Below are 14925 nucleotides of genomic sequence, written 5' to 3' on the forward strand. Positions count from 1 at the left end.
GGCGCCTCGCTGCCCCGGAGCTCCAGACTGCGCCGCGCGGACCGAGGCTCTGCCCCGCTCGACAACCGCGCGCAGCCGCGTCGCCGCGAGCTGGGCTCGTTCCCAGCACCCCCGTCACGCGGACTCCGCGGCTGCGCCGTCAGAGCCAGAAGCGAACTCGGAGAACCACTCGCGTCCTGATGCTCAGCCTCTGCCGCTTCGCTGGAGCAGCCGCGCGCCAGCCTGTCCGCAGCCAGCCCGGGGGGACACAGAGCGCCCCTGGCAGCGGCTCTGACGCTGCACCCCACGGCTGGCTGGCTGGCTGGCTGGCCCTGCCCTGCGCCTCCTACTCAGCAGCCACCCCCTGTACTCAGTGGAGCTCACTCCAGGGGAGTGTGGAGTGTGGAGCAGCCCCCCTTGTACTCAGTGGGGCTCACTCGAGGGAGAGTGTGGAGTGTGAAGCAGCCGCCCCCTGTACTCAGCCCCACTGAGTACAAGGGGTGGCTGCTGAGTAGCCCCACTGAGTACAGGGGGGGGGGCTGCTCCACACTCTCCCTGGAGTGACCCCCACTGAGTACAGGGGGTGGCTGCTGGGTAGCCCCACTGAGTACAGGGGGGGCTGCTTTACACTCCACACTCCCCCTGGAGTGAGCCCCACTGAGTACAGGGGGTGGCTGCTGAGTAGCTCCACTGAATACAGGGGGGGCTGCATTACACTCCACACTCCCCCTGGAGTGAGCCCCACTGAGTACAGGGGGTGGCTGCTGAGTAGTCCCACTGAGTACAGGGGGGGCTGCTCCACACTCCACACTCTCCCTGGAGTGAGCCCCACTGAGTTCAAGGGGTGGCTGCTGAGTAGCCCCACTGAGTACAGGGGGTAGGTACGGGGAAGGGAAATACAGAGCTCAATCAATGCAAACAGATGGGTAAGAGCCCTGTTATTTGCAGTACAAAAATGGAAGCAGGTTTCACCCCACGGGGGGGGGGGGGAGCCTCTGGCTGCCCATTGCAATTCAAAGCTTTCTGTTAACCCCACAAAAGATGCTCTGTATTCCGTCTCGGTGCAATCCTTATGGGCACTTTCAGTATTAAAAGGAGCTTGACCATAGGGCTTTCCCATAAGAACATAAGAACATAAGAACAGCCCCACTGGATCAGGCCATAGGCCCATCTAGTCCAGCTTCCTGTATCTCACAGCGGCCCACCAAATGCCCCAGGGAGCACACCAGATAACAAGAGACCTCATCCTGGTGCTCTCCCCTACATCTGGCATTCTGACTTAACCCATTCCTAAAATCAGGAGGTTGCGCATACACATCATGGCTTGTACCCCATAATGGATTTTTCCTCCAGAAACTCGTCCAATCCCCTTTTAAAGGCGTCTAGGCTAGATGCCATCACCACATCCTGTGGCAAGGAATTCCACAGACCGACCACGCGCTGAGTAAAGAAATATTTTCTTTTGTCTGTCCTAACCCGCCCAACACTCAATTTTAGTGGATGTCCCCTGGTTCTGGTATTATGTGAGAGTGTAAAGAGCATCTCCCTATCCACTCTGTCCATCCCCTGCATAATTTTGTATGTCTCAATCATGTCCCCCCTCAGGCGTCTCTTTTCTAGGCTGAAGAGGCCCAAACGCCGTAGCCTTTCCTCATAAGGAAGGTGCCCCAGCCCCGTAATCATCTTAGTCGCTCTCTTTTGCACCTTTTCCATTTCCACTATGTCTTTTTTGAGATGCGGCGACCAGAACTGGACACAATACTCCAGGTGTGGCCTTACCATAGATTTGTACAACGGCATTATAATACTAACCGTTTTGTTCTCAATACCCTTCCTAATGATCCCAAGCATAGAATTGGCCTTCTTCACTGCCACCGCACATTGGGTCGACACTTTCATCGACCTGTCCACCACCACCCCAAGATCTCTCTCCTGATCTGTCACAGACAGTTCAGAACCCATCAGCCTATATCTAAAGTTTTGATTTTTTGCCCCAATGTGCATGACTTTACACTTACTGACATTGAAGCGCATCTGCCATTTTGCTGCCCATTCTGCCAGTCTGGAGAGATCCTTCTGGAGCTCCTCACAATCACTTCTGGTCTTTACCACTCGGAAAAGTTTGGTGTCGTCTGCAAACTTTGCCACCTCACTGCTCAACCCTGTCTCCAGGTCATTTATGAAGAGGTTGAAAAGCACCGGTCCCAGGACAGATCCTTGGGGCACACCGCTTTTCACCTCTCTCCATTGTGAAAATTGCCCATTGACACCCACTCTCTGCTTCCTGGCCTCCAACCAGTTCTCAATCCACGAGAGGACCTGTCCTCTAATTCCCTGACTGTGGAGTTTTTTCAGTAGCCTTTGGTGAGGGACCGTGTCAAACGCCTTCTGAAAGTCCAGATATATAATGTCCACGGGTTCTCCCGCATCCACATGCCTGTTGACCTTTTCAAAGAATTCTATAAGGTTGGTGAGGCAAGACTTACCCTTACAGAAGCCATGCTGACTCTCCCTCAGCAAGGCCTGTTCGTCTATGTGTTTTGAGATCCTATCTTTGATGAGGCATTCCACCATCTTACCCGGTATAGATGTTAGGCTGACTGGCCTATAGTTTCCCGGGTCCCCCCTCTTTCCCTTTTTAAAAATAGGCGTGACATTTGCTATCCTCCAATCTTCTGGCACCATGGCCGTTTTGAGGGACAAGTTGCATACCTTAGTCAAGAGATCTGCAACTTCATTCTTCAATTCCTTAATAACCCTTGGGTGTATGCCATCAGGGCCCGGTGACTTATTGATCTTTAATTTATCAATGAGGTCTGAAACATCTTCTCTTTTAACCTCTATCTGACTTAACTCCTCGGTCAGGAGGGGCCGTTCGGGCAGCGGTATCTGCCCGAGGTCTTCTGCCGTGAAGACAGATGCAAAGAACTCATTTAATTTCTCTGCCATCTCTAAGTCTCCTTTTATCTCCCCTTTCCCTCCCTCACCATCCAGAGGGCCAACCGCTTCTCTGGCGGGTTTCCTGCTTCTAACATATTTGAAGAAGCTTTTATTATTCCCCTTAATGTTGCCGGCCATGCGTTCCTCATAGTCTCGCTTGGCCTCCCCTATCACCTTCTTACATTTCTTTTGCCACAGTTTATGTTCCTTTTTATTCTCTTCATTAGGGCAAGACTTCCATTTACGGAAGGAAGCTTCCTTGCCCTTCACAGCCTCTCTAACTTGGCTGGTTAGCCATGCGGGCACTCTCCTGGATTTAGTGGAACCCTTCTTTCTTTGCGGTATACACCTCTGCTGGGCCTCTATTACTGTTGTTTTAAGCAGCCTCCATGCACTCTGGAGAGACTGGACTCTTTTTACCCTCTCTTTCAACCTCCTTCTAACCAGCCTCCTCATTTGAGGGAAGTCCGCCCGTCGGAAGTCAAGGGTTTTTGTTAGAGATTTGCCCGGTATTCTTCCCCCAACGTGCACATCAAAACGGATCGCAGCATGATCACTGTTCCCCAATGGCTCAGTAACATTTACATCTCTAACCAGGTCCTGCGTACCGCACAAAATTAAATCCAGAGTCACCTGTCCTCTAGTGGGCTCCGTGACTAGCTGATCTAAGCCACAGTCATTTAGCACGTCAAGAAATCCGGTTTCCTTATCGTGACCAGAACACAAATTGACCCAGTCAATATGAGGATAATTGAAGTCCCCCATGATTACAACCCTGTCCTTCCTTGTCACCTCCCTGATCTGTTTCCTCATTTCAAGGTCCCCATCAGATTTCTGGTCTGGAGGACGATAGCACGCCCCCAGTATTACATCGCTGCACAAGCCTGGTAATTTAACCCACAGAGATTCTACGGTGGAGTCGGACCCACCTTCAATCTCTACTTTGCTGGATTCTATCCCTTCCTTAACATAAAGGGCCACCCCACCTCCAACACGCCCCTGCCTGTCCCTCCTGTAGAGTTTATAGCCCGGGATTGCGGTATCCCACTGATTCTCCGCATTCCACCAGGTTTCCGTTATGCCCACTATGTCAATATTTTCCCTTGTCACCAGACATTCCAGTTCTCCCACCTTTGCTCGTAGACTTCGGGCATTTGCATAAAAGCATTTATACACGGAATGCCCCAGGATGGGCTGCTTATTCGCTCCTTTGTCCCCGCATCCTCTCATTGTGCCAAACCGTCTATCACATCCCATCTCCCTACCTTTCCCAATTTCTTCTCCTACCCTGCCTTTGTCTTGTTGTTCTCTAACCTCCCCATCCTCATCCCATAGGGATGAGGAGTCCCGAACCGGATGCCCCTCGGCTCCTGTCGGCCTTCCCCCAGGGATCAGTTTAAAAGCTGCTCTGCCACCTTTTTAATGTTATGCGCCAGCAGTCTGGTTCCATTCTGGTTCAAATGGAGCCCGTCCCTCTTGTACAGGCCCCGCTTGTCCCAAAACGTTCCCCAGTGCCTAACGAATCTAAACCCCTCCTCCCTACACCACCGTCTCATCCACGCATTGAGACCCCTGATCTCCGCCTGCCTAGCTGGCCCTGCGCGTGGAACAGGTAGCACTTCAGAGAACGCTACCTTTGAGGTCCTGGCTTTCAGCTTCCTGCCTAAAAGCCTAAATTTGGCCTCCAGGACCTCCCAGCTACACTTGCCCACGTCGTTGGTGCCGACATGCACCACAGCCGCTACCTCTCCCCCAGCACTGTCTACTAGCCTGTCTAGACGAGAAGTGATGTCCGCAACCTTCGCACCAGGCAGGCAAGTCACCATGCGGTCCTCACATCCGTCGCAAACCCCCCTCTCTATGTTTCTAATAATCGAATCCCCCACTACAAGAAGCCCCCGACCCCCCTCCCGCCGAGGAGTATCCCGAGTGCGCTCGGATACGGGCCCATCCCCTGGAGAAGGGATCCCCCCTAGGGGATTGTTTCCCTCCTCTCCAGGATGACGTCCTCCAGTCCCGAGACTTCCCACCCGGGCAGCCGAGGAGCTGCACGCCTGATGTTGGGACGAAGCCTGATCGTCCCCAGAAGTCTCCCCACGGTCCTCCTCTGGCTGCCTGCGCTTCTCCAGGTCGGCCACCAAGGCTTCAAGGGAGCGGACGCGTTCCCTGAGAGCCTGGAGCTCCTTGCACCGAGGACACACCCATGACTTATACCCCAGAGGCATATAATCATACATGTGGCACTCGATGCAGAACACTGGATAGCCCCCACTCTGCTGCTGGCTGTCTGACTGCATAGCTTTTTTGTTGTTGTTGTTTTATTTAGGGGTCCTTTTAAAAACTGTACACTGGATAGCAGCCCTCTTCTCAAGGGAAGAGGAAGGGCAGTGTCTGGGGCCCTGGCCTCCTCGCCCCTCTGCTGAACTCGCCCAGATGCTAAACTCTCGTGCCTTACCTGGCACTTGGTTCCCAGAGGCCACACGCGTCTGCAGAGAGCCTCACGCGATGGCCTGCCTAGCTTTATACTCCTGGCTGGCTCCTCCCCCCTCCTTCCTTCCTGATTGAAAGGGGGCTGGCCTTCCCAGGTGAGTTTACAAAAGCTCAGGAAGGCAAATGGCTGCTGATGGGCGTGACCTACTCTGCAGGCTCCTGAATGGACTGCTTGGGGCTCTTAATGGGTTGGGAATTGGCCCTTCCTAGGTCCTTTCCCTCCTAGTTCTGCTCTCTTAGGCTGGACTGTTTTTGTAACCTCAAGCTAGTTTTTATTTGGGTTTGTTTAATTATTTATTGCTCTCTAGATCCTGTGTCCCAATTTACTGACCTGTTTAGGTTATGTTCTAACTTAGATTAGGTTTAACCTGGGTTAAGTATAGGTTTAATTTAAGCAAGTAGAAAACCTGCTTTTCACTTTATCCTCCTCCCTTCCTTCGATTAAGTGCTACCTTAGGTGCAGCTAACTTTCAATTTTGATTTAAATGCCTGACCCTTGGGCACTTACTCACGAGTAGGACTCTGCTCTTACTCACGAGTAGGACTCTGCTCCTGCTCAGAGTAGCCCTATGTACCTCCCTTAGGTGCTAACTTTCAATTTTGATTTAAGGTTGCTTTAAAGGTAAGGTTAAGGTTAGAAGACAGGGAGTTAGAAAGACAAAGCGTTAGACAAAGCGTTAGAATAAGTACACTTACCTCCTCCTCCTGCTCCTCCTCCTCTCCTTCTCCAAAACTCAGAGGTCTCCTTGCCTTCTCCTCGCCCAGATGCTAAACTCTCGTGCCTTACCTGGCACTTAGTTCCCAGAGGCACTTGGTTCCCAGAGGCCACACGCGTCTGCCTTGCATTGGTTTTCTTTCTTTCTTTCTTTCAGCCCAAATCCTAACCCACTTTCCAGCACTGGCATAGCGATGCCAATGGGTGTGTGTGTGCTGCATCCTGCACTTGGGGAGGGCAATCACAGAGGCCTCCTCAAATTCCCTTGGCACGTTCCTTGTTCCCGCTGGGAGTCATTCCTGCAGCATTAGCCAGACAGCGGCCATTGGGAGTGACTCCCACAGCACGTGACAAGGCAACCTCTGGAAGTGAAGGGGCATTGACAGCAGATAGCCAGAGGCATAACTAGAAGCCCCAGCGCCTGGGGCAGTGACATCACAGTGACACACATGACATCATGATGCCACTTCCAGACACTTTTCTGAGCATCCCAGAGGCTGCACGCATTTACTCTGGGAAACTGGAAGTCACGTTTTTCACACGATTCCCACATTCTGAGCATTGCAGAGGCAGTGCGCGGACGCGTGCAGCCTCTGGGAGATTCAGAAAAGCCTCCAGAGGTGAGGGGAGCAGAGCATCCCCTCGCCTCTGGAGGGTTTGCATTACATCCTGCTTGATGACAGGGATGCTGGTAGACACCCCTGTCCTTAAGCAGCGCACAACTGCATATGCTTTTAACAATGATGGGGCTTGGTAAGGGTGGATAGGATGGCAGCCTAGGAAAAAATTTTTCCTGCTTGATGATGTCACTTCTGGCCATGACATCACCTCCAGGTTAATTACATCACTTCTAATGGGTCCCAGAAGAGTCCCATTCTAGAAAGTGGGTCCTGGGCTGAAAAGTTTGAGAACCACAGCTGAAGTGCTCTCTCCTTAGCCCTGGTGTCTCCAATTCGCCCTCCACGCTGCAGGAGGCGCCGTTGCGGTGCTTGCGAGGCCTCTCCGTGCCTTCCACTCGCTCGTCCCCCACGCCTGTTCCTGCAGCCCCGGCAGAAGCGCGTGCGGGGAGTTTGCAGTAGCAGGGCGGATGGCACTGAGCGGGAGGGGCGCGTGCCCCGGGGCATCCCGAGAGCTTCTCTCTGTGGGTGTCGGAGGAGGTGAGCGACCCTGGGGGGCTGCATGGAGAGAAGTCTGGAGCTCCACCTGCAAAGCCAGGAAGCCAGCTTTAGGCATGTCTACTCAGAAGCAAGACCCATTATAGCCAATGGGGCTTACTCCCAGGAAAGTGTGGGCAGGACTGCAGCTTCAGAGCCCAATCTTATGCATGCCTACTAGAAGTCAGTCCCATTATAGCCAATGGGGCTTACAGTCAATGGGGCTTACTCCCAGAAAAATGTGAATAGGATTATAGACCTAACTAGTAGTATGCTGGAGAGGTTGGACAAACTTGAATGTTTGCTCACTACTTTTGGACTTGAAGGTGTTGTGTTTTTGTTTTGTTCTAATGAACCAAAAGGTCTGCATGCAGTATTTTTCTACCCTGTTTCCCCCCCCCCCAGCAGAACACTTTTATAGAGTTTTTGCTATATACGTGTATATGCATGGTGATCAGATGTCATAACCGCAGAAGTGGACAGGGCACCCCAAAATGTAGGACATCCAAGAAAAATGTAGGACATCTCAAAATAAAAGTTAAGAAAAACTTGTATAATTTCATGTAGTTAATTTAAATACTATATTACTTACTATTAAGTTTAAAACTATATTACATATAATTTATTAATTTCAAGAAGGCTATGCATTGCTCACTTACAGGGAAAAGGACATTTAAGTTCTTTTCCAGGACATGAGGCTAAAAAAGAGGACATGTCCTGGAAAAGAGGACTTCTGGTCACCCTGTGTACATAGCACAGGAAGTTGTTCTTTAAAAATATTTTTTTTTTAAATTGCAAACTGTTTAAATATGCCACAGTTCCCTGTGTTATGTTCATGCATGTGTATCTGTTTCATATTGTATGGTGTCCATGATCCTTATATTTGCGGTACTAGCTAGTCTGTAACGCAGTTGTTCCCAAAACGTTTTGACTGGGGACCTACTGGGCCATTGGCTGTGGCCCCCCCATTTTAGGGCTACAATCCTATATATAGTATATAGGTTGGTGAGTTTTTTGCATGGATTCTGTGGCTCCCTAAGGAGCCACAACTTATGTTTGAACAGGGTAAAAAAAAAAAATAAAAGTTTCTTGAAAAAAAGGAGGGAGGGATTGAAAGGAGAAAACAAGTGAAATTGAAGTCTGCATAATTGACCAGTGGAATTCACTGCCATAAGATGTGGTGATAACCATTAACTTAGAAATTTTAAAAAGGTGTTACAGTCTAATTAGATTATGTGCATCAAGGGTTAAACAAGCTGCCACTTGGGGGTGTCAGTGCCGCCCAGTCACCCTTATAGCACACCCCTTGGCATTTATAAATCAGGCAGCAGCCTCTAGAACTTCTAAAAAGTTTGGGAACCACTGGATTAGATAACTTATGAAGGAAAAGACTATTAGTCAGGGTGGCTTTATGAAATCTCCAAATAGAATAACGAAACTTCCATTTGCAGGGATGATATGCCCCTGTTGTTGGGAACAAGATCAAGGTGGGGGGGCTGTTGCCTTCGTGCCCTGTATATGGGTTTCTCAGAAGCATTAGATTGGCCTTGATGAGAGATGGCTAGACTGCATGGACCTGATGAAGCCCGCACTGCTTATGCTCTGAAATACTTGAACTTGTAGGAGATATGCTGCCTGATCTTTCTGAAAGCAGTGCTCTCACTATGGGCCATGTTTGTCTCAGTTAGGTATGGATCACTTCACATGTTACAGGTTCAGTGGGCAAACTATCCTGTAATATATGCAGGAAATATACCTATTTATTTAATTGCATCTCTGATGTTGTGCTGCTCTCTGCAGTGGGTGCATTCAGTGAGCATCAGTTCCACATAGAATGGAAACTTCTGTGAATTGACCTGTCCTGTATTGCTAATTTGTAATGTCCAAAACAGAAAAATGAGTATCCTTTTTTTGGAAAACAAAAACAAAGCAATAGTAGTAAAATCTGAGCGTGCCAGTTCAGCTAATGCCAGGGTTCTGGATTGCAGGCATTCATGACACACTGTTGCTGGATTCAAAGCATGCTAAGAAAAAGACCACAAGGTTAGAGACAGTCCGGGTGCCAAGGAGCAGCAGTAAGTACTGTCTTCTTGAAAGACTGTGTATTAAACTTGCAAAATTAAAGAATTATGTATGACTGTTTATTTTTTAGATGTGTAGTTTTATGCATTTACATATATAGTACAAAAAAATAAGTAAATAAAAAAATAAAATAAAGTACAAAAAAATAAAAGCATAAAATAAAAGCATAATTAAAGTATGCAATACGCATCTTGGCCAGGAGGCAATACAGGGCCCAGTTCTATCCAACTTTTGAGCAATGATGCAGCTGTGCCAACAGGGCATGCACTACATCCTGAGGTGGGGGGGGGAGTCACGGAAGCCTCCTTAAGGTAAGGGAACATTTGTTCCCTTAGGTCAGGGCTGCATTGGTGCTGGAAAGTTGGATAGCACTGGGCCCTGTATTGCCTCCTGGCCAAGATGCATATTGCATACTTTAATTATGCTTTTATTGAGTGTAGGACCATTCATGGGCTAAAAAAAGGAGACATGTTTCTATAAAATATTCCGTATCATCCATAAGGTGCAATTATTTTACCATATTATTGTCGGGTATGGAGAAGTTGTAAGGAAATATTATCTAATACAGAGGTGGTTGTTTCTGATGAGTAAGATAGGTTTAAATCCCAAGTCTTACTGAACACAATGGGCTGAGTAAAATAAATACTATCGTTTTCAAACACCTCTATACACAGTATAAGACACTGGTGATGTTGTACCCTTCTAATATGAATTACTGACAAACGAGTGTTTGGCCCAAGAGTTTTAAAATAATCTGCAGATTAAAGCGCCCTTCCACCATTCAAAGCAGTTTTCTGCTGCAGTTGTGATCTAAAGTCGTGTAAAGTCTTTCCACAGAAATGTATTTGTAGCTGCATAAAATGCTTTTTCATCTGTCAGTTCTGGACCGGGTACAGAACTTTCTACCGCGGATGGCTGATGCGAATGAAGAACTCAGAAGAGGAATGGAAAGACTTCCAGTTCAAGAGTTTGATATTGAACATGTTGATGATTCGATTGAAAACGTTATTGAAATGGTGAGTGTCTTGTTGCTTCAAGCATTTTACTCATGTGTAGAGTGTGCAAAAAAGAAGGCTTCCTCCCTTCTCCTTGCCCCCCTTCCATAATAGTATCCAGATAATTTGAAAACTACTTAGAGCTGACAGATTTATGCAGGCCCTGTGATCTGGACAAACAGTGTAATTTGGCATAAAAACATCTCTCATGAACTTGACCAGGTTAATAATTGAAATATGCTTCTATTGTGTAATTAAATATTGATGTAAATGTGTCCACTCAAAAATATAAGTGGAGCTGTTCTGGATCATCCAAAGGTACATCTAGTTCAGCATTATGCTTTTAACAAAAGCTAGCCAGAGGCCTTCACGCCCACTTGTAAGCTTCCTGTAGGCAATTGCTTTACACTGTTTGCGTGTAGCGTGATGGTACATACTGCTTCTGAACATGGATGGTTCCATTTTACTGCCATGGCTATAGATGATAGTTCTATCATCTATTTATTGTTGTTCACTTCTTTCTCTGTCAAGCTATCTGTTCTAGTTGCAATAAATTTGGTCATTCTAAGAACTTTATGCAGTTGACCAAGAAAAGGCAGGAATTGCCTAGTTTGGGAATCTGTTTTGCATTTCAGATGTCCCACCTTTATTCCCTAGCACTTTTGTGCCCACCTTTATGCCCTAGCCTTGTACTTTCAGAATTTATTTTGTGATTACACTGTTTGTTTTGCAGAATGTGGCTCTGGTTGAATTGAGTGGTTCTGATACTGAGGAAGAGGATGCCATCTCAGACGATGACTCGGATTGCGACGACAGCTCTGAATGTGACGAACTGACTATAGACAACATTAAGTTTCCTAAACCACAAGGAGAAGGCAGAATAGAAATTTTGGACAGTAGAACTAACGAGTAGCTATATTTCATCTAGTTAAGAAGCTAGCTCATTCCAAGTTGTGTTGTCTGCAGACTGGCTTATGTCTGCACTTTAAACTGCTGAGAGAGATGCAAGATCGCAGTGCAAGTCCAAGTCCCAAAGTGAATGAGATTAATGAGGACACTCAATTTTCCTCCAGAGGACAACATGGAGGGAAAAACAAGGTGAAATGTTGAATTGGAGAGATACAGGAAATGATATTGTTAAACAAAGTATCAATACTTTAGGATAGTTATTAAGATTTTTCATTTTAAGTTTTTTATTGTCACTTCCCAATTGGATCAACATCTTGGTGATTATTATCCTGTAGAAGCATTTATTATTGCTTCTCTAATGTGTGAGATTGCTCACCATGTGAATTGGTTCAATTGAGTTGAAATTTCTGGCTGCATCTGCCACTGCCTTGAATGTGCAGAACCACCTCCAAAGCTAGCCCAGAGTCTGCTGTAAGAAAGAGAATGCAGCATGTTGGCTTTGAAAGGGGAAGAGATAGTTGGTAAGAAATATTTGGAGCAAGAAGGAACTGTCTAGCTTTATTGTTCTTGCCTCTTAATCTGAGTTCTAGAAGATGCCGAATGTTTGGACAAGATCTAATTCAGCATCTTAATACTATTTTTTTTTTGTAATGTGTTTTGCATTTCTTCAGTACTAGATTCCCTATTTTATAAGGTATGCTAATGTTGATCTTAAAATAAAGTCTTATTTTAGTGAACAATTATTTATAAGGTCTTGAGCAAGCATCCCATTTCTCTAGTGGACCTCTTTTCCAGTTTATCTTTGGCATTCTGTTTGGATAATGTTTGGCAGGAAGGATCAGATACTCAAGTTGCATAGTGGGGAAATGGCAACTACAGGTGGTGCCTCAGTTTACCACTGATACTGAGATTCACCTTTAAGTGGACCTTCCACCTTTCCTTTAACAAGGAAAAAAAGCACCAAAGTCAAATTTCCTACCTTGATGCTGTTAAATAATTTCATTCCATTAGATTCTGTTATTCACCCCATCTAGTGACTGAATGTGGTATAGTGTCTATACCAGCGGTTTTCAACCACTGTGCTGCGGCACACTGGTGTGCCGTGAGGCCGCCTCAGGTGTGCAGCGGGGCCAAGGAGTTTGGCAGCAGCGGCAGTAGCAGCTGCGTATGCAGGAGAAGTGGCGAGCTGCCTCGTGCGGCAGCAGGAAAAAAAGGGGCAGCCGCGCAGGGACTTGGATGCTCCTACTTTTGCTGGTGCCTGCCCTGTACTGATTGGGCAGGCAGCCAGAGGAGCCTGGAAAGTAGACATGTTGATATGAATGCATAAGAGGGCAGAAACCAAATCTCTACAGTGTCTGAAAATAAGTTCTGCAGTGTCTGAAAATAGGGTGGTTTGGAAGAAGTAGCTCTATTCCAGCCATCTCTCTCACTTGTAGTTCTAAAGCAGGGGTGCCCAAACCCCGGCCCTGAGGCCACTTGCGGCCCTCGAGGCCTCTCAATGTGGCCCTCAGGGAGCCCCTAGTCTCCAATGAGAATCGGGCCCTCCAGAGATTTGTTGGAGCCTGCACTGGCCTGATGCAACTGCTCTCAAAGTGAGGGCAACTGTTTAACCTCTCACATTAGCTGTGGGATGAGGGCTCTCTCCACTGCTTGCTGTTTCATGTCTGTGATGCAGTAGCAGCAGCAAAGGAAAGGCTGGCCTGGCTTTGTGCAAGACCTTTTATAGGCCTTGAGCTATTGAAAGACCTTCATTGATTTATATGAGTTCATCTTTAATATTAATTTATGTAAACTTATGTAAATTTATTCAAATTTGAAATGTAAATGAATTCTTTTTTCCCCCAGCCCCTGACATAGTGTCAGAGAGCTGATGTGGCCCTCCTGCCAAAAACTTTGGACACCCCTGTTCTAAAGTGTTGGTGGCAGCATTCAACATAATGCCACAATGCTGACTTCAGCTAGGAAAAGCAGTGGAGGTTTGCAGATAGCTGAGTGTGTATGCATGACAGACAGATTTTTTTCAGAATTGTAAAGAACTGTATACAAACACATTCAGGTACAACTTTGATTTAATAATAGGATTGGCACTTGAATGTCTACATAGATGCACATTCCTCATTAGTAACAGATTATAAAACATTTGCTATAGCTTCTATATGGATACTTTAACACTGGTGTGCTTAGTATAGCATACAAAATTGCTTAAGTGCACTTCCTTGAATTCATTTGCAATTTTTATGGCCAACTGGTTTTCTGTGCAGTTTCAAATACTCTGCGTTTGCAAGACTGAGGGGAAAAAACTTTGTTGGTGTGGTGCACATTTTTAGAAAGCCAATCTTTATATGACTTCTCTGGAGAAACAAGTGGTGTAGTACAGTACGTTGCCAAAATCCTCGCAGTAAGAGTTTAGAGGCTCAGAGTTTCATTACCTAGATTTTACCCCACACCTGGATGCTCAGTAGCCTTGTTGGTGAGCACTCTGGTTAATTATAGCAAAGGAAGGAAATGAGACAGGAAGAGGTATTGAGGAAGAAGTCACACACAGTAAAGTCGGACTTGCAAGTGAATCTCTAATGCAGTGGTTCTCACACATTTAGCACAGGGACCCACTTTTTAGAACTAGAATCTGTCAGGACCCACCGGAAATGATGTCATGACTGGAAGTGACATCAAGCAGGAAAAATTTTGACAATTCTCGGCTGCAGTCCTACCCACACTTACCCAGGAATAAGTCCCATTTACTATCATAGTTAAAAGCATCTTCACAGTAGCCTGTTAAAAGTACAGGTCTGAAAAATGTCCCCAAATGCAGTCACATATCATGGTAGCATCAAGTCTAATATATTAAAAATATTTAAATGAATGGGGACCCACCTGAAATTGGGTCACGACCCACAGTTTGAGAAACACTGCTCTAATGGATATAAAATCCACTGCTGGGCAGGGACTCAGACCAAACCATGTGGATTAGTTCAGTCTTCAAGTAGGGGAAAAAATGATTCAGAGGGTTTTTTCAGCGAATGGGAACTGAGACCAAACTTAAATTTCTTGGTTACCTTGAATTGATCTAAAAACACATTTCAGGTAGCAGTTTACAGCAGCTGGTTTCATAGGGAGGCACCTGGCTTTCAGTTCTATATGGTTACATTTTTCTAATGTTAAAACCTTGTTATATGCATTGTCTATAAAAACACATTTTAAAAACAGTTTTAAAGATAAGATTTTCTTTCACCATTAATAAAACTACAATCTGAAATTACTTGGAAAATCTGAAGGGAGATTCATTTATGTATCTACCCTTCTCGCTCAATTAGCTGCATCTGTTACATAAACATCACCTACCTAGTGTTACATATATAGCTCTTGTCAGCTGCTATCAAGTGTGTTTCTTGCAAAAAAGTGATAATGGCATTTAGATTTTCAACTTAAAAAGGACTATTTGATGTTTAGCAGGAACTCAAAAGCCCTTAACATTCCAATAAATCAAATTGAATATTTTAAGAGTTCTATAATAATAATATAGAGTGCACTTTCCCAAACTACAGTAATTAGGTGTTGACTTAATAGTAATTAAGAGCAACCAAAGCTAACTTGCTATCCAGATACTGAGATTATCAGAAGAACAGACAGTAGCAAAAGAGTTGTGATTAGAATGCCATAT

General features: G+C 46.3%; 1 protein-coding gene across 1 annotated transcript; it reads left to right on the plus strand.

Annotated features, from left to right (window-relative positions):
- The first annotated feature begins 7155 nt into the window (after positions 1-7155).
- Positions 7156-11987, plus strand: NOPCHAP1 (NOP protein chaperone 1). The gene is made up of 4 exons (XM_066634327.1): positions 7156-7281; positions 9267-9353; positions 10240-10376; positions 11089-11987. The coding sequence occupies exons 1-4, from the start codon at positions 7212-7214 to the stop codon at positions 11266-11268; spliced, it is 474 nt and encodes a 157-aa protein (XP_066490424.1). The 5' UTR covers positions 7156-7211; the 3' UTR covers positions 11269-11987.
- Positions 11988-14925: the final 2938 nt, after the last annotated feature.

The sequence above is a fragment of the Tiliqua scincoides genome, chromosome 7, assembly GCF_035046505.1.
Source record: "Tiliqua scincoides isolate rTilSci1 chromosome 7, rTilSci1.hap2, whole genome shotgun sequence".
NCBI classification, from domain to species: Eukaryota; Metazoa; Chordata; class Lepidosauria; order Squamata; family Scincidae; genus Tiliqua; species Tiliqua scincoides.